The 20,632-nt window shown below is 38.6% G+C and overlaps 1 protein-coding gene across 2 annotated transcripts; it reads right to left on the reverse strand.

The window, feature by feature from the left end:
• Window positions 1-699: 699 nt before the first annotated feature.
• Window positions 700-13,729, reverse strand: sdr16c5 (short chain dehydrogenase/reductase family 16C member 5). Of its 2 annotated transcripts, XM_012964524.3 has the most exons (8): window positions 13,563-13,729; window positions 10,483-10,830; window positions 9,215-9,346; window positions 7,826-7,925; window positions 4,012-4,156; window positions 2,612-2,737; window positions 1,711-1,838; window positions 700-1,615 (listed from the first exon to the last, which is right to left on the reverse strand). In XM_012964524.3, exons 2-7 carry the CDS (start codon window positions 10,801-10,803, stop codon window positions 1,745-1,747), a joined length of 918 nt encoding a protein of 305 aa, XP_012819978.2. In that variant the 5' UTR covers window positions 10,804-10,830; window positions 13,563-13,729; the 3' UTR covers window positions 700-1,615; window positions 1,711-1,744.
• Between the last annotated feature and the right edge of the window lie 6,903 nt (window positions 13,730-20,632).

The following is a 20,632-nucleotide window of genomic DNA, read 5'->3' on the forward strand; positions in this document are numbered from 1 at the left end:
TATAAATGATTTTCTTTTTAACTGTAATTATAGATACAGACTTAAGTTATGGAGATCCAAATTACGGAAAGATCCCCTATCTGAAAAACCCCAGGTCCTGAGCATTCTGGATAACAGGTCCCTTACCTGTAATAGTTTTTTGAAGGGGTCAGTGACCCTTGTTTGAAATCTGCAAAGAGTTAGAAAAAGGCGGCAAATAATTCAAAAACTATAAAAATGAAGACCAACTGACAAGTTGCTTAGAATTGGGCATTCTATAACATATTAAAAATTAAATGTCAAACTTAAATGTGAACCACCCCTTTAACGGATAACAGGAGCACTGGCCCAGGGTAGCAGAAAAGTGCCCTGGCCCGGGGTTTTTTTTTAAGCAAGCACCACGGAGCAATCCTCTTCCTGCTTTCCTTCTTCTTTGCATGCTCATGGGCAGTAAAGGAAAAAACTTTAACAAAAATGTCAGCTTTTTCACTGCGCATATGTCGGCTCTAGGGTAGCAAAGAAAGATGAAGTGCAAGGAAAGGATCGCTCCATGGTGCTCACTGAAATAACACTTATGCTGGGGCATAGCCCTGGCTATTAGATTTTACCTTTCCTTCTCCTTTAAAACATAATTTTATCTTTCCAAAGCAAAGAATTATGGTCTCATAGATATTAATTCATTGTCCTTTTTAAGCTTTGACTGTGACTATAATATTGTTACCACATGATAAAAGGACAAGGAAAGGTGCCAAGTTGTTAGGCATTCCCCTGTTATTCCAGTTGTGTACTTCAGATCCTGGGATAAAACTCTTCTTCTTCCAAAAATGCACTGGCCTGGGTACTTTTATTTTGAGGACCATGCCACCATATTCTTCTGACACTCAAGCATGAACATTATAGAAATTTTCAGAGCTAGCTGGGGCACTAAGAGACCATGTCAGCCCAGTGTTGGCAAAAAATTGCCCCGGCCAGAGATTTTTGTAAGAACATATTGCCACCCCTTGGATTCTACCTTTCTTTGTCCTTTAATTGCCTTTTATTAGCACACCATCACATTTTTTACACAAGCTGTAATCATGTTATTTTGTGTCACATTACAAGTTAACTTTAAAATTATATAAATATATAAAATTGTCAGTTGCTTTATTGACTCATTTTAGTTTTTTTCTCTACCAGGCTCACCAGCAGAAGGTAAGGGCTAACTAATTCTGCTATTTTTGTGGGCCAATGGATGTAAGCCTGGGTGCATGTCAAATATCCCTACCACAAAGCAAGACACAGTTGCTGCTGCTAAGGAAAGCCAAAATAGCCACATACGGTATAGCATACAGAGATGCCTTAGTGAGGTAAAACATTTACTACACACTATAAAACATTACTTTCTAGGCAATAGAAACCCCCCTTATTATGACAACAGTATCCCTTTGTGTTGCAGGCACTACTGGGTTTCTTGGGTCCCTGATACGTTCTAGTCAAGACAGTTATATAAATAATTCTGTTTCATTTGTTTCACTAGGTTTTCTTCATCTACTTTTAGGACTTATTGAAAATCAGGTGATGTTTTAGGTCACATTCATATAAAAATATAGAAAACTGTAGAGGGTTCACAAATTTTCAAGCCCCACTGTATGGATTCCTGCAACATAAAAAACACCAAGATTTTTCAGACGGACAGGTCTTAGTGTAAGAACATTTTTTTTTATTGCTGCAATTCCGCAAACATTCACTGGCCTTTGGTGATCCGGATAAACAGTAGGAGCAAACTTCATTCCTTTTTTTGCCGGCCTTTGAAATGGTCCATAAAATGAAAAGCTCCAAAATAATTGCCAAGAACAACTCCCAGCTTAGTCGACATAATGCTAAAAGGAATACATAAATTCACTTTAGTTGGTTGAAAAAAAAAAAAAAAAAAATTATCGCTGGTTATGATTCTTTCTTTAAACATCACCCTGTCCCACACCTGCAGCTCTGTAGCCTTAGATTGCCATTGGACTCTGGGGCTTCTCATCTAAATTATACTATCAATGGAGTGAACTATACACCATAAAAACACCCGTTCCATACCATACAAGAACAACTTTAAAATGATCTATTATGTGGGAAAATACAGATATATAGTAGAACCCCATTTTACGTTTTTCAGGGTACCAGAAATAAATGGTGTCAAATCTGGAGCAATGTAAAATCAGGGAAAAGCATTATGCATCATACACTAGCGGGACCATAAAAAAATCAGGGTATGTAAAATTGAGGATATACTGTATTTTGCAATTTTTTCTGCAAATTGAAACAGGACAGATTAGCTCATCACTAATCATGAAGTCTTTAGCCATGGATACTCTTCTCTTTCCAATGAACATGGCGACACAGTTTTCATCTTAACCAGACTGACTCAAGAAGAAGAAATCACAAAGTGACAGCCGAAGGGAAAGGGACAAAGAGAACAGGAAATGATACATAAGAACAATAGACAGAAAAGACAAGTCTGAAATAGGAGAGAAAAAACAAAAATGGAAAAGTAAATAAAGTAAAAGTAAGCAAAGGCCAATAAGAACATAAAAATAAAAGTGAAAGAGATGGAGAAACCAGAAACAGAAGCCAGGGACACAGGGGTATAGCAAAAGGGACTTACTTCTTTAATGCAAACATGATGTAGAGACTACGTGGCATCACCAGATACACTTGATCCTTCAGAATGGCATCCACAATCTTTTTGCTGGCATATTCAGCTTCTAAGATGGGTAAGAGTCTTGGCCATCTGTAAAGGAGATACATCTATATCAAAGACTGTCCACATCACTTAACTATTAATTCATTCAGTGTTTCCTACTCTTTTAGCATTCATTATTTGTCATGCTATCATCTTTACTTGGCATGGCAGATAGGGGTGAAAAATACCTCTAAAGGGAAAACACCACAAAAAATCGCAAGTCCATGTAATGCTGCAGAATGGTGCAAATTTCTGTACAGCAGTTATAATGTGACCCTGGGAAGATAAAGCAATACAACACCCCGGGCGCTAAAAGCCCCTTTAACTATCACTGCATTGAGCCCCCCATACCTTTCCCTTATCACATAGTTCCTGGCCGACATCTTCCCACCAACTGAAGACTCATCGGGTCTCACAGCCAAAGGTAGCAGGAAATGAGCTTCAACTATGCATGCGCAGGCAGGTTTGGTGTTGGCGGTGAGGCCCGAAGAGTCTTCAGTTGGTAAGATGTCGGCCAGGTATGCTGCTGCGCTACTCTGCTGTTTTAGCTAGCAGTTAGTCATAGGGACAGTGTTTAAACTTAGGAACTATGCAATAAGGGAGAGGTGGGGGGGGGGGGGGGGGGATGGGGCAAGGCAGTGATAGTTAAGGGGGCTTTTAGTGCCTGGGGGTATAGTTTAAGCTCTGTCCTGTGGATTCTACAGAAACATCTTGCACTCTGATCTATCCTGATGGCCCAAAACTCTGATGTGAAGATCATCCTCATACCATAAGAAACCTTAAAGTATTCCACTTTCTGCATTACAGGATATGAAACTGATCTCCAGTTATGATACTATTAACTCAACTCGGGTTATTTATCAACACTGGGTAAATATGCACCAGGGCAGTAACCCATAGAAACCAATGATTAGCTTTTGACAGCCACCTGAATGTAGAACAATTAAAGTAAAATAGTTGGTTGCTACGAGTTACCTCCCAGGTGCAAATGAACCAATAACTGAACCTATTATTTCAGGACCCCTTGCACCCAGACCTCTGCACCTTGATTTTATCAATACCTGCTCTCGGAGCATCCCCCTCTACTGAATTATATTTCCAGCATCCCTCAACAGCCTTCAGTTTACTTTGTAAATTTAAAGGAAATGTTCTTCCTTATGCCCCCCCTTAACCTAACCTTATAGATGTAGGTGTAGATGGTATATTCCCTGTAGTGTACAATTTGGTTACAGTTTTCTGTAATATAGGTCTCTGAGACATAGTCCTTGAGCTATAATGTTAGTTATTTCTAAAAAAAAAAAAAAAAAAAAGGTATTTCTTACTTGGTTGAGCATCCATCAAACATTCCAGTGTTTATGAAATATGGGCAGACAATAGTAGTCTTTATGCCAGTCTTCCCCAGAGCCAACATTTCAAGTCCAACAGACTCAGCAAAGCCAACCGCTGCAAACTTACTAGCACAGTAGTCTGTAAGAGATGGATAGGTGCAATTCTTTTATTTTCTTCTCTGCAAGCTCTCCTCTATTGAAAAACATTCTTACAGTGAACTGATCTGTGGCAGTTACAAGGAAAGAGTGCAATTAGTCTATTTATATGTAAGATTAATTTCCATTGATTTTGAGTTGAGTATAGTGGCATGACTCATTGTGTGTTTATAATTCCCTTGACACAGGCCCAGTCCGCCCAGTGGGTCATGTAATTATTGTGCTGTTATGATGAAACATATGGAGAATGCCTCACCCAATTAAGCAATTTGACAGCTCTCCCTAAAATGTAAAAGTATATTTGTAGAGAATTAAACATTCTTTGCACACAATAAAGGAAACAGAACACAAACCTTACAATGGAATACCTTTTTTTTGAAAAACATAATCAGTAGGTGAAAGAAAGTGTATTACACAAAGTTTAGAAATGAGTTACAAGTATAAATATAGTACTGTAGGGCTTATTTATTATCCCTGGACAATTTTGTAGTTAGGCAGTTACCCACAGCAACCAATCAGTGATTAGCTACTTTAGCCAGCTGCAGGTAGAACAATTTGATAGGAAGTCATGGGTTACTGCCCAGGTGCAAATTTACCCATGTCTAAGAAGGCAGCAGGAGCTTTGGGAGATGAATGCGTGGCTGAGAGATTGGTGTAGGGAGGAGGGCTGATTTTTCAATTGGCTAAAAACGCATTGCCAGGGATGGGCTTCACTTCAATGATGATGGTGCAGCTGCTTTGGGGAAGAGAATTGGAGGAAATTTTAAACTATGCCGGGGGGGGGGGGGGTGCAGTGAGATTCTGTGGAAGACAGGTTAGATGAGTTAGGGGGCACAGGAAAAGGAAAATTTTGCCAATATGGCTGCTTTTGTATGTAATGGTTACTTATACAAAGGCAAAAAAGGTTCTGGTGTCAGTATCTTTTTAAATTGGAAGCAAGAGAATGAATTGAACCCTGGATTGTAAAAAATCAACAATCAACAAAAGGTAACAGAGTAGTGTCATTATTTGTGGTATACTATTTGAAAATTATAAGTGACAGTCTGTCACTATATCTTATTGGGCATTTATTCATATTCAGTGTTTAGCCCAAGTGAAATTAGGAAATGTAAGACAAATAGTAAAGAACTCCGAAACACACGTAGTTACTGGTATTTTAACTGATAGCTTTACATGTCATGATCACTTGGGAAGTATAAGGATTTGCCAACAAAGCCAATCATATGGCATTTTGGTGATCAATGCAACAATCCTAGAAGGCCTGTATTTCCCTATCCTAATTTAAATTGTACTATTTCAAGTGCTCCTTCCTACAGCATCTGTTTTGATTGCCTTTTAAGCCCTTTTAACTTTTTTGGTCATTATGAAATCAAATCAGGGCTAAATATTCTTTAAACCAATGATCCCATTCAGCACATGTGGAAGGTCATTGGGCAGTAAACTATCAGAAGGAATCACCACTCCCAAACAACTGAGCCCTTTCCAAACCACTGTATCCCAATGAAATCTACCACTTGTTTGCCATCATGATAATCTCTGTAACCATGCATAACTGGCATCTACCTGCACTTTATCTTCATTTACATGCACTGTGCTAGAATAACATTCAATCAGGCTTTAATGCTTAGAATATTTGGAGAGAGAAACCCTTGCCCTAGACAAGACAAACCAAATAAACATGGATTACTTTGTAATTTTAACACAGACATTTCTGCACGATAATTTCAAATAACTCACTAATGAACAGTTCACCACATGTATAAACATTAACCATTGCTTTATGCATTATGATAAGATATTATCTTGCCACAGTTTAAAGGTCACACTGAAAACAATAGTGTTAGCTCTAGGAAAGGAATGGTTTACTGAGTTGGACACAGAGATTTCAAATCTTCTCCCTGCCATTTATTTTGTAAAGTATAGTTTCATTTACAGGTATTAATTGTTAATCTATAATAAGCAGTTCATATAAAGAGTTCAATTGATTAATGTGCTAATAAGTCTTTATTGGGGGTCAGTGGAGTTTGCTCTAAGTTTAAACCCTTCCCACCTATCTACCCCTGCTGTGCGCTGTCATTGCTTCATATAGAAGTTTTTGCATAAGTTATGTAAATTGCGTAAGCGACATGACCCAATAAGGCCCAATAACTATTCAGAAGTAGTTTATAAAAATAGTAAAAATAAATTAGTGTTAGTAAGTCAGTGGAGTTTATATGTAACGTTGTATAAGTTTCTTTGAAAATAACATTTAAGTTTTTGCAAAGTTACTTAAATTGTGTAAGCATAAGGGCACAATAACCACTCATTCCCAGCCATTCCCACTGCTGCAAAGTTCATGTAGCAGATGCTAATACAACTCAGTAAATAGATCCCCAATTTGATGTTATTCTATAATAAGCAGTTCATATAAATAGTTAAAGGGATACTGTCATGATTTTTATGATGTACTTTAAACTCTAAATTACATTGTTTACATAGCAAATAATTCTAAATAACTTTATGCGTAACATTCCTTGTACAAATATTTATTTGGGATTCATATCTCTATCATATAATCTAAAGAATTAAGCTATTTAAAGTCACCCTTAAGAATAGTGTATATTACAGAATAAAACTAAAAACAGTATATTTCATATTGCTTCCTACCAGGTGTCTCTTGCTCATACCCATTTAACTTATTCAATGTCAGTGATTACATAGTAAATTAGATATGTCTCTTGACAAAAATCTGTCTTTTTACCAGATTTATAAAAGCAACACTAATAGCACTTCTAGCTCACTAACACACTGATAATGTGCATAATATATGATAATATATGTGGAAGTAATAGGAAAAAACTACTCAATAGGAAAGAAAATTATGATTATTAACCTACACACTGTGTAGTCAAAATGCTTGACTAATAATGGTAGGCAGGCGCTGAATCCATAATACCGAATCCTCTGCAAAATATCTGTCTGAATTATGCCAAATGCAAAGAAAAGTAGCACCTGAAAGAAAATGTATGTTTTTAACATATCCAGTTCTCCATAGTAACGTGACTTGTTTGGTCCAAGAACTAAGGATTCAGTTGAATTCCTGTAATTTTTGCAGGTTTCAATATCAGCTTAGCTGAAGTGAATCCGAATTCTAATGAATCATTGCTATATGCAGGAGTATGTTTCAATGGTCTCATCTTTTTTCCTGCACATGTCTCATTTAGATTGTATTAGCCAGTAGTAAATATAGGTATGTAGGCATGTTAGTACTGGCACTAGGGCAATGGGGAATATTTTGGCAATGCATTTGTAATTCAGACCAGGGAGTTTGGGTAATATATTAAAACCCCAAAATAATCATGTCCCTAAATACTGAAATGTAACCTCCAAGTATAATGAAGAACAAACCATATAGTTCAAGTCAAACTTTGTAGTCTAAACTGCTTGGCTGGTTAATAAAGCCCATGATAAATGTGTAAAGCACAGGAATAAAAACACTGTTCCCTGCAAATGATTTTAGTTCAGTGGTAAATTTATATGACATATATTTGCAATAAACATTTGACAACTGGTGCCTCATTTGATAGGTGCTTTATTGCACATCGTCATTTTGACCCCCCCACCGGGGTCTTAGTCTTCCTGAATATACTGTATATGTTTAGAAACCTCTCACCTGCTAGTCCATTGACCCCAATCAATCCAGCAGAGCTTGCAATGCTCACCAAGTGACCGTGATTGGAAGCCATCATCGCAGGAAGAAAAGCTTTATAGGTCTGTAGAATGAAGAATGACAGTTTTGTAGTGTTCTGATAGAAACAACAAATACTTAGTTTCACGCAAGCACAACAAGCATTCCAAAATTTAAGGAAATTTAATCTATTTTATATATCACATATTAATTTAGACACATTCCAAGGAACTGACACCTTTGATAAATGTGCCAGTTCATTCAAAACTTATCTGTGTTAAAATACTTTATTAGTAACAGAGCTCTTAAATATAAAACACTTCCAAAGGGTTTGAAAAGTTTTTCCCTTTTATTAAACAGTTTATTACAATAAAAATTGCACGTCTTATATGGACTCACTTGATTTTAAATACAAATTCAGCAGTGCATTCTGCTACAGAATAAAGGGCAACATACAAATTCAGCAATATACAGAGGGCATTTATCTACAAAATGAAGGTGTAACATCTTCCAAGGTTTATACTTATAGTAATATACTGGTACATTTTTTTTTTTTTTTTTATAAAGAAGTCTGATTAAAGGGGCGATTAAAGGGGTGTGACGTTAGGAATACCTGGACAGGTTTTGGTATTTTAACTTTGAAAGTGTTTTTTTACTGTTTGAGGCTTATATCTTGTTATAATTATTTGGTATATGAAGATTTCTTTCAAACCATTGGATATAATGGCATGTATTTTTTTTTATAAAGATTAAGTATAAACCTTGGTGCAGGGCTTGGGAGCTAAAGAACCCTTTAATTGCCCGATACAGGGCTCGGGATTTAATGTACCCTTTTATCTTTCCTATCTTCCCAGCAGATCAACAGCCTATGTAGGAAGTCTTTTTTTTTTTAATGAGATGCCTTCTGAACAAATTTTCCCTGTTGCACCCGCCCTGCAGCTGCCTCTGCACTGCTAGAAATAAAATAGCTTGTTAAGTTCCTTTTTCTCTGAACTACTGATAAAGTTTGAAAACGGGAACAAAAACAAGCAGTTTGTGCAATTCTAATTTTGAATGAGGTTTTACATTCCCCATTAACCACCCACAGCAATGTGGTAGATACAGGATTCAGGTTTCCTTCTCATAACCAATTCAACTGTAATAAAATGGTGTTGTAAATCCTATTTCATAAAATGCTGCAAGGAGACATATTATTCTTCTGCTCCATACAGATAATGGATCTCTTATCCAGAATCCTGATATCCAGAAACCTCCAGCTTATGGGAAGGCCATATTCCATACAGTCCATTTTTATCAAACAATTCTAAATTTTAAAGGTTAAAAACCCTTATGCAGAACACCACAGGTCCAAGGCATTTAATAAATGATCCTTACCCAGAAATGTGCCATGCAGTTAACCTGCATTGTTTTCTCCACAAGAGCATCAGGCGAGTCAATAAATTTCTTGCCAGTTACAATTCCAGCATTATTAATTAGAATGGATACATCCCCAACTTCCTTCTTAACCTAAAAAGAGGAGAGAGGAGGGTTGGCAGACAAACCAGTAGTCATACTGTAATAATATCAATTTGCAAATACTTTTGGATTGAATTGCAGTATCTGTATGGTGTGATGCAGCCTTTGGCTTTGAGACAACACAAGTGAGGGACAAGATAGTGTCAAGGGCTTGTAGGTTATTCCTATTTATCCTATGTTGATAATGTGACTTCATATACTTCATGTTTTACAGGATATAAGGGATTAAATGATCTTATGGATAAATATACTGTTTAAGGCCTGGCCTATGTGCTAAATTGGCCTGTTACAGAAAATCCATCTAACAGTACTGACACACATGCTATTACTTTGTGTAGTTGACCTCTAAAGTTTTTTTTTTTTTTCAAAGTCCAATCCATTGGGAATGGTCACAATAGAAAATCTGATTGTCTAATGGACTCATTCATCAACCAAGAGGAAAGAACAAAGTAGTAATTACCACTTTTTTTTTTACCACACACCAATCTGACCGATCACAGTTTTGTCCATACAACAGAACTGGCTTAGAGTGGCATCATTTGGTTTTCGAGAATCTGAAAAAACTGACTCAAAAATGTTTTGTTTTTTTACAGCTCAACGGTATACAAGAACTGGAATTGAAATTTTCTTATTCATTATTTTGAGTGTAATATTTGCATATTGGTGATAATATACAAAACATAAACAGATTTTGTATTTGATGGGTTTTCTGCATGTTGTAATTAATAATCAACCATCAGGGATAATACTGTCCTCCATGCTGCCCTGAGTGGCCTTCCCTATGCCACCCCCACTTTTATTGCACTCTCTTAGGGGTGAGGAGGGGCCGAACCGCTAATGCAGAGATTGCAATTGCAAGGTTAGTGTATATTTACTGTGCCAAACAAAAACTTGCATTGGTGCCATATATTGGTCTCAGAGAGATGCCCTGGATAACTATTTGAGTTAGTTATAGCCACCTAGCCACAGTATTTGTCATTTGTACAAAAAGCAGCCATCAGCATTTTGTCTTTGGGACCTTTTCCTGAAAACAGTTGAGACTTAATCCCACAAAATGCCCTAAGCAATCCTGATTAATTTACATTGGTACCTTGCTATAAAATGAACACATTTTTAGAGGGCCTTACCTGATCTGCCACTTTGTAGACTTCTTGCCTTTTGCTACAGTCACACAGATAGGCATGTACTCTAACTGCACCGTTTTTCTTTGCCAGTCTACAAGTCTCTTTGTTTCCCTCTTCATTTATGTCCCAAAGGACTAAGGTTGCTCCAAGGCGGGCAAATTCCAGTGCCATCAGTCTCCCTATTCCACTTCCTGCCCCAGTAATAAGCACTATTTCACCAGCAACATTTTTCTTCCGAGATGGAATGAACCACAAGACAAAGGACTCAAGATTAAGGTAAATTGTAAGAAACAAAACTTTGAGTGTCTCTAAGAAAATATTCATCTTTCAGATCTTTCCTGTAGGGACAACCTGAAAAAGAGAAATATACCATATGAAAACTCCTCCAACTCTTGTAGGCAATAATGAATACTATAAGATGCTAGATTCACTTTGGACCAAAATTATCATTATCTTAAAAATGGACCTATACTGGAGTTCCCCATAGATTTCCTCTGGTCCCTGCCTGAGCTTCAAATGAAGGGTGGGAAAGAAGGCAGTGGGAAGTGGAACAGGGGGTGAGACTATTGGGCTTTTAGGAGAAATGTTCAATAAATCAACATTTTTTAGCACATTCCTTCTATATTTGGGAAAAAAGTATAATGCACTGATGCATTCTTGTTTTTCTTTTTACATATGTCTGCTTTAATCACAGTATATATAACCTGCTCCATCTGGGTCTGAGATGGGGAGTATACGCTTTAAAGGTCTGTACAGTCCTGTTTAGCCATCTTCTATACCAGAAGTCCCCACCCTTTTGTTAGTCATGTAAATATACAGAATTAAGGAGCCCATAAAAAAAATTCCACAGGGGTTGTCAGATAATAGCTGTGATTAGCAGATGTTGGACCCATATGACTGTGCACCTTACTTTTGTGGTGGACAGCCACAGCCACATGCACCCATGAGAAAAACTGTATAAACAGTGTGTAAATCAAAAGACCTGTACAAGATGTTTGTTGAGGGCTTCATGTACACTACACACTTAAAAGAGTTAAAGTAGAATATAACTCCACATATTTATAAATGCCTGGTTGCTGGGGTAGTTTGGACCCTAGCAGCCATAAAGCTGCTAAAACTCCTAACTGGAAAGCTGCTGAATAAAAAAATCTAAATAACTCAAAAAAATGCAAATAACAAAAAAATAAAAACAACTGCAAATTGTCTCAGAATATCACTCTCTACATCAGGGATCCCCAACCTTTCTTACTCTTGAGCCACAGTCAAATGTAAAAAGACTTGGGGAGCAACACAAGCACCATAAAAGTTCATGGAGGTGCCAAATAAGGGCTGTGATTGGCTATTAGGCAGCCTCTATGCACACTATCAGCTTACAGGGGGCTTTATTTGGTAGGAAATCTTATTTTTATTCAACCAAAACTTGCCCCCAAGTCAGGAATTCAAAAATAACTCCCTGGTTTGGGGGCACTGAGAGCAACATCCAAGGGGTTGGGGAGCAACATGTTGCCCCTGAGCCACTGGTTGGGGATCACTGCTCTACATCATGCCAAAAAATAATCACTCTTTATTAAGTGCTGCTATTAGAGTCCTTGCACTTGGCCCTGTAATTACTGCACTAAAGTAGAATGAAGTTCCAGGTCTACTTGATAAATTAACAGGACAAAGGGTGGCAAAGATCTAGTCTGGCTATTGGCAAGTTGAGAAACTTTCCTCAGGTGGTAGCACCCCTGAAGTTAACAGGGGCAGCAAAAATCCTCCCCTTGTAGCTTAAAGAGCCAAAATTCAGATTTTGAAATTGGAATTTCGCCTCTTCTAGTGCAGAGAGCACCCAAGCAACGTAACCCCCCTTTGATGCAAAAGACCCCAGGTTGGAGGGGTAAGGGGGGCTACATCCCCCCTAGGCCATCTCAGGGCAGCATTAGAGGCCGAAACACCCCTTTGGCTACTACTCTGCACTGTTGTGGAACACTATCAGACTGTTGTGCATACCCCTGAAATGGCAGACCCCCATTTTACTCCACTTGAAGACCTTTACAACAAAATCATTTATACATTTTATAAAAGACCGACATTTTTGCTTTATATTTCATTTTCCTATGTGGAGATGGTTTATCCATGCCCAGGTTGGCACACCTGGACCTCACCTTCTTGAGGGTAGTAAGTATCACAAATTTCTAGGGATGGCAGAAGGGAGCCCACCAATAAAATCTTTGCTGTGGACCCACTGGAACCTTAAAACAGCCCTGTTTACGGGTAATTAAAGCTCCATTACAATCACATAAAAACTTTGAACAGCAACTTATGAAGATATTTTCAAGCACAGAACGATAACAGCCCGGGCAGAGACTTTGGTATTGTAAGAGTGAGTGTATAAAGGTGACCATACACGGGCAGATTTAAGCTGATGATTTGCAGCGTATCTGTTCGTCAATAGGCCCTACGACAGGCCACCCCAACCAATACCTGGCCAAAAATGGACCAGATGTCAGATCAGGCAGGCTTGACTTTTCTGTCGGATCGAGGAATGCATTGGCTCATTGAGGCAGTCCTCGCTCCGACTTTTTGTACCCCCTTCATTAAAATGCTACTGTTTGGCCCTAGGGCAAAATAATCCCATTAGCATGATATGGTCCACCCAAGGTGGGTATTACCTGGCGCCCTCTCCAAACAAGCAAATCACCACCTGAACTAAAGATCATTGTCTGATCAGCCGGTAATAGAGAAGCATATTTGCAGAGGTAACAAACAGTGCAGACATATGCATCTAATTACACTGCTACAGACACACAGCATGTGGATTTAATATGTGCTCACTTATAAAGGTGCGACTAAATTACATTACTCATGTGTCAAATATAGATATATTGCTTGTATGAAACGTTTATACTAACACCTGCACGGCTTCTAAACAGGTGAAGAGAATAATTACTTTAATGATATATGTAATTGGATAACACTGTCAGTATTAAAGAGTTGCACAACTGCCCCCAGTAAGCCAAAGGCGGGTTTCTATTTGTCCCTATAAAATCCTTACGCAGAAAGTATAACGTGCCGTTACTTGTTCCATTGCCACAGGCACTTACCAGCCAGACTGCCACAGAAACTGCTATGCAGCTAGAGAGTACCGACTCACACACAACACAGACACAGGTTTAGACTTTGTATCTTGAGTATGAGGTTCACATGACACTGACAAGCACCCACACGTTTCCCACTGCGCATGCGCATCTCACTTCTCCAGCCAATCAGTGAAAAAGCACGGAGTCGAGCAGCTAATGGTTTTAAATCAGGAAGCGCTGAATGTGTGGGCGTTACTAACAGGGCTTAGCCAATAGCAGGAGCAGTGCTATAGCTCCGACTGCTCAGCTGGAACTTCACCTTTGTATGTAGTTGTGGAATGACCTGCTGCTGTTTGTGAGATAAATACACAGATTAAAGACTCGCCCTGTGTGTGAAAAGGAGATAGCAAAGGTTATACTTGGGATCAGATAAAGGGGAACTAAACCCACACATTAAAATTTGGCCAATTGAATAAAATGTTCGGCTAAGCAACTGTTCAATATAGATTAACGTAAAGTGGTTGTAATGATTTTTCTCTGTATTTGTACAAATGTAGGTTCCCTGTATTTGTACTTCTGTCATTCTCTTTTGTGTCTACATTTTTAGTTTTCCTGTTTTCCAGTCTTCTATTCCTTTTTTCTCCTTTCTTCTGCTCCTGTGCTTTGTTTGCCTTCTTTACCCAACTTTTCTTCTTTCTCTTATGGACTTTTACATTTAACTACTTTTCACATGATTGTACATATTCTATTTACCTCTTTTACCTCATATCAGTGCTCTTTACCCTTGGTCTCCCCTTCTATTCTGCCTTCTATCTTTCTTACCCATTTCTTGCCCCTCCACCATCTTTTATTCTCCCCTTTCTCTCCTTATGAAATCCCAATCACACGTTGTTTGCCTTCTTTACCTTACCCAACTTACCCAATCTTACTTCTGCTCCATTTTGCTCCTCTCATATGCTAGGGGTGGAGAAGTACATTATTTATCTATAATGAATGTGCCACTAACCCAGAACATACACCCAACTTTGTTGTGTCTTGTACATTCCCCCTAAGATTTACAACTAGTGCTAAGCATAAAGGTCCCCATACACTATAAGATCCATACACATCGCCAAGCGGTTAGTCGTGCACTGCACAAAGTTGGCCTTTATGGAAGAGTGGCAAGAAGAAAGCCATTGTTAACAGAAAACCATAAGAAGTCCCGTTTGCAGTTTGCCACAAGTCATGTGGGGGACACAGCAAACATGTGGAAGAAGGTGCTCTGGTCAGATGAGACCAAAATGGAACTTTTTGGCCAAAATGCAAAACGCTATGTGTGGCGGAAAACTAACACTGCACATCACTCTGAACACACCATCCCCACTGTCAAATATGGTGGTGGCAGCATCATGCTCTGGGGGTGCTTCTCTTCAGCAGGGACAGGGAAGCTGGTCAGAGTTGGGAAAATGGATGGAGCCAAATACAGGGCAATCTTGGAAGAAAACCTCTTGGAGTCTGCAAAAGACTTGAGATTGGGGCGAGGTTCACCTTCCAGCAGGACAACGACCCTAAACATAAAGCCAGGGCAACAATGGAATGGTTTAAAACAAAACATATCCATGTGTTAGAATGGCCCAGTCAAAGTCCAGATCTAAATCCAATGGAGAATCTGTGGCAAGATCTGAAAACTGCTGTTCACAAACGCTGTCCATCTAATCTGACTGAGCTGGAGCTGTTTTGCAAAGAAGAATGGGCAAGGATTTCAGTCTCTAGATGTGCAAAGCTGGTAGAGACATACCCTAAAAGACTGGCAGCTGTAATTGCAGCAAAAGGTGGTTCTACAAAGTATTGACTCGGGGCTGAATAATTACGCACACCCCACTTTGCAGTTATTTATTTGTAAAAAATGTTTGGAATCATGTATGATTTTCGTTCCACTTCTCACGTGTACACCACTTTGTATTGGTCTTTCACGTGGAATTCCAATAAAATTGATTCATGTTTGTGGCTGTAATGTGACAAAATGTGGAAAAGTTCAAGGGGGCCTAATACTTTTGCAAGCCACTGTATCTGGCCAATTTCAAGCCAGATATCGGTCGGCCAGGCCCCTACACAGACAGATAAGCTGCTGAATCGGTCCAAGGGACCGATATCGGCAACTACTATCTGCCTGTGTATGGGGACCTTAAGTGAGATTATACTGACATTATAATCCCTGAAACAATCCAACTATAAATTAAAGATGAAGTATTATTCCATAGTTCTCTGTGTGCTCAGCAATTTAATCTGTACTTGCAGTAAAGAGCACTTTTTAGCACAGTTTATAACAATTGTATGCACTCTCTGATTGGGTGTGAATAGGAGAATGAAACACATTTACCAACAAGAAATTCACAGTAAAAATACAGTGTTGCTGTAGGAATCCTTTTTGATTGAAGATAAAATCAAGGATCTCTGAACTGTGAGTTATCAACAGTTCTCTATTTGATAAGCTTATCCATCATGCAATCTACATTTGTGTGTTTGGTTGGGTGTGCACATGGGTGCGCACAATGTAAGAATTACTACAAATAAAGGCAGGAGTTGACTGTGGCTCTTATGGGCCAACTAGAAAACCTGATTACAAAGGCTCACATAAAACTTGCAACATATACAGGGTACCAACTTGCTTTTAATGAGACAAAGCTGTTCCTTCCATGCTACTGGTGGACTGGGAAACCTATGATTTAAGACTGTAGTGTCCTCACATAATGGGTGAAAATGAATACACAACCACAGTCCCTTCCCAGAGGCTATTATCTCCACTGCTATTAAAGACACTATTATCCCCAGTGCTACAACTACAATCTCACCATACTAAATCTAGTGTACCACAACCACAGTGCCTGCTACATAATTCATCTTAGCTTACTGTTCCTATTATCTCAGTGTCATGGTTCCTTGCCAGGGGATAATACTATACTACTACTGCCACTGTTATAGCCACCATCTTATGCTACTATATTTGCCACAAAAAAGGTTCATTTTTTTTATATCTCCAGTGACAGAGGCACCATTCCACCTTGTTATACCTGGTATCCTACAACCACGGTCCTTTCCACACTGTTATAATATAGGCATCCTCTCACCCAAATATACCTGTTATCCCACAGCAAAAGTAATTTTTTCAATGTTTAGTATTCACTTTGCAGCGTTTAGGATGTCTCCATACTGTACTCAACTTTCAAAAACCTTCTCTCTTCCCAAATCTATTGACCCCACTATTATCAAAATCATCTCGTTTAGACCATAGGGTCTTTCCTCCCTCAACCTCTCTTGATTATCCCAGTCTCTATTCTTTACATATTAAAATCAGTCCTTCCATCTATTGCTCCTCTTTGTTCCAACACGGAAATAGGGAATGACCATGAATAGGCAAAATGGTTAGGAGTAGAAGGGCCCACTAACACCTGGGCCCACCAGGAATTTTCTTGGTATCCAGATGGACCACTGTTCATGACATTTTAATGCTGCAGACGTCTGTCACTGGTATGATCAGCAACTAGCAGCCTAATAATATAACCTTTCTGACTGCCAGGATGGTAATCCTCTATGCATGTTTTCTATTTGTACCAGAAAATAACTTCTTTGTTTTCAATATGCTGTAATTGTCAGTGAGACTTTCAGGGTATTCCATCTGAGACCTATTGGTTTGCAAAAGGCCGACACTGGTAGTTATTAAAAATTACCTTTCATAGAACTTTCATTTTTTATTTTTCCATATAAAGGATGTGTCCTTATAGCGACTTCCATAATTATACTTCCTCCAGTCATATCCTGACCCTGTATAATGTGTACTTTTGAAGCAGACATAAATGGCTTGGATTGCTAATTGCAGGTCATAGTGGCTTCCAGCGTTTTTTGTTCTCGCCACTGTCAGAGAGATTTGATAACCCGTGTCATTTTGTAATGAATGTAGCATGTCCATCCGCTCGCTTTCATCAGATCATTTTGTTCAGTCAAGTGCTGTTTCAGTTCAAGTAAGAGAAGACAGAGATTTAAAGGAACAGCAATATTCAAACTAGAAGCTCTCATATGTGAAAATTAAAGATGCTTGTGAACCTTTTCCCACCCTGGTATACACATTATTCATGCTTTAGTATATGGCTGCTATAAGTTTACCTCTGGGGTAAGAATAGTTTCTGTGCTTTAGCTCTATCCCATCAAAAGCTCAGTGCCGATTGGGAATACATATTGCATAGAAAGTGTGTAGTTTTTCCTCCCAGCAAATTGCATTTTACCTCTTCTCTTATTATTTGGATGCTCTGGACTGCTCTGCTTTGTCCTGGGTTCAGGGAGTCCTATAACATTGAGGAGAGCCCCATAAAAATATATATGGGTTCTAAATATCATGCATTATTACATCAGTGGTTTTCTGATCTATTGCCTTGTGCAACAATTTTTAATATATCATTTCTCTTTTATTATTAAATATTATCATTTTAAATGTGATGTTTTTGTTCCCATACAGGATGCTGTAATAAAAGACACTTTAACTTAATTGATATATCTTTATTGAGTTTACAACAGCAGGGGCAAAGGGAAGAAAAGTTGCAAAAGTATTCCATCATTCATAACAAAGATCATTTATAATCTTCCCAAGTGTGCAAAGGTGGGAGGGGTATTGGAAAGCGGGAATGTTAGTATGTGAAGGATGTGGGGGTGTAGGCACTCCGACAGAGTCCATATGGGGGTTCCAGCTGTGAGCTGTATTCCATCAGCCGTTGTGCTGAGAGATACAAACTTTGATTTAAATAGAGTCCTTCAAGGGAAAGGTGATATAACCGGTGGCAGGATAATGGGTTATACACAAGACTAGCTAATTGTGGTGGGGGGAGATTACTAGGCACCGCCTTGTGACTATTACTTCTAAACAATGTTTGTGGTGGTCAAGCAACAGTGACATTCAGTGGTTAGCTACTGTGTGCAGCTCCCATCAGCAGCTGAGGACAGACAATCTAAATTCCTGTCATCCTTCCTGACCCTTGTCCTTCCTTTTACTGCCAAAGTGTCTGCCTGTCCAGTCAACAGAATCTTACTGGCTAAGGATGGAATTGTGGAACAGAAATTAAAAAAAGCTTCACAACAGGTCATTGAGTCTGTATTTTATTCCAGGAATATTCTGCATCCTTAGTAATAGTACATAAGCGGAAATGGAAATGTAATTGACAGGATGCTCAGTGAACTATTTTGAGGTGTCAGTGGATTCTTTTCTATTATTCTGGCTACAAGCTACACTTCAGGGGTAACAAGATAAGCTGACATATGCCCTATAACAGAAAACTGATATGAGAAAAATATAAACATTGGTAGCACAGAGCAAATGGTTGGGCCAACTGGAATGTTTTTTTGAAACAAACCTTTTTTCAGTCATACTTATTGCAACTTCTTAGCATTTGAGGAGCAACATTGTACAGGTATGGGACCTGTTATCCAGAATGCTCGGGACCTGGGGTTTTCTGCATAAGGATTCTTTCCGTAATTTGGATCTCCATAACAAAGTCTGCTAAATATCATTTAAATATTAAATAAACCAAATAGGCTTGTTTTGCCTCCAATAAGAATTAATTATACCTTAGTTAGGATAAAGTACAAGGTACTGTTTTATTATTACAGAGAAAAATTCATTTTAAAAAATTTAAATTATTTGCTTTTCTCAAGACATGGACCCTCCTATCACCACCACTTAGCCCTGCAGTAATGATGACTGTAACACAAGGTTAATACTGTGTATCTTTACATTTTACACCGGGGCAGGACTTGCCTGTCAGATACCAGGAAATATCCCGATGGACCCCAGTCCCCGTGGCCAATTTTTACACCATGACAGCTGCTCAGTACCTTTTATTTCTTCAATAAATAGCTGTACCCTCCACTTGATATAGCATTATCACACAGATGAGCCACTATTTGACTGGTGAAGTTGACAGCATTTCAAAGTTGAAATTCTCACCACTTAAATAATCACAGAGTGGCTCATCTTGGTGGTAGTATTATAGAGAGTGTGCCGAGGATCTTAGCAGCAGAGCTGACAACCCTGCATTTAAAGAGAAAAGAATAATGGACACAAATGAGTGAAGAAAACAACTTGGTGGCCCCAGAGAAATTTCAAGGGGAAGTGCAGAATTTAAGCTGTCTAGAGAATGAGACGGAAAAGGAAAGCGGCAGGAGAGAAGGATTAAGGGGTGATAAAAAGAGAAAGCAAAGTAAGACGAGAGACAAGAAATGGAACTGGACAAGAAAGTAGTATATAACTAACAGTAATTAAAATATTATGTACTGTTGCCCAGAATCACTGCTATAGTTTATATAAACAAAGCTGCTGTGTAGCCATGGGATGGTTTTTCAAACTGTAATAGTGTCAAATGGCAAAATAAGCTCTGTAAAACAACATTGTATTGTACAGAACGAATCCGTTATCTGCTATGTAACCTGTGCCTTTTTTCCAGCTTGAACAGCTACCCTCAAGGCAACAAAGAAGCTCATTTATAAAAACTGTAGTAGTGTTTCTGAAGCAACTTTGCCATCACAGGGCAGCAGTGCATTATATTTGAATTACTTTAAAACACTTTAATTTTTTGGTGTTACTGTTCCTTTAATGTAGTTATGTTGGGTTGAAAAACCCAACCTACTGTTCTTCGACTTCAGCTTATTCTTCTGCTTTTTCTTCTAATTCTAAGCGCCCTCCATTTTCTAAACGATACTCCTCCTACAGTTTTAGGGGTACAACACCGATAATCTCTCAACACTTCTTCACCCTATAGCGGAGCAGGTTGCTTGTGCTTTTCTAAGTGATCCCGCCCCCCCCCCCGTCTTTTTGTGGCGCCGCTCCGAACACCCCAATTTTTGCTAATTTTTTCATTGACAGGGAATATATTCAAACTGCTGCCACTCTTACAGCTTTGTGGCTACACCCCCTCAAACTTGAATAACATAGTCATGGGCTCAGCCTAAATGAAAAAATTATATATGTTGGATGCCCAAAAGTGGGCGGAGCTATGAACAGCCATTCAGATTTTTTACCTTATGACATTCAGTGGAGAAAATTCAACCTGCTGCCATTCTCACAGTATTAA

Source organism: Xenopus tropicalis, chromosome 6, assembly GCF_000004195.4.
Source record: "Xenopus tropicalis strain Nigerian chromosome 6, UCB_Xtro_10.0, whole genome shotgun sequence".
NCBI classification, from domain to species: domain Eukaryota; kingdom Metazoa; phylum Chordata; class Amphibia; order Anura; family Pipidae; genus Xenopus; species Xenopus tropicalis.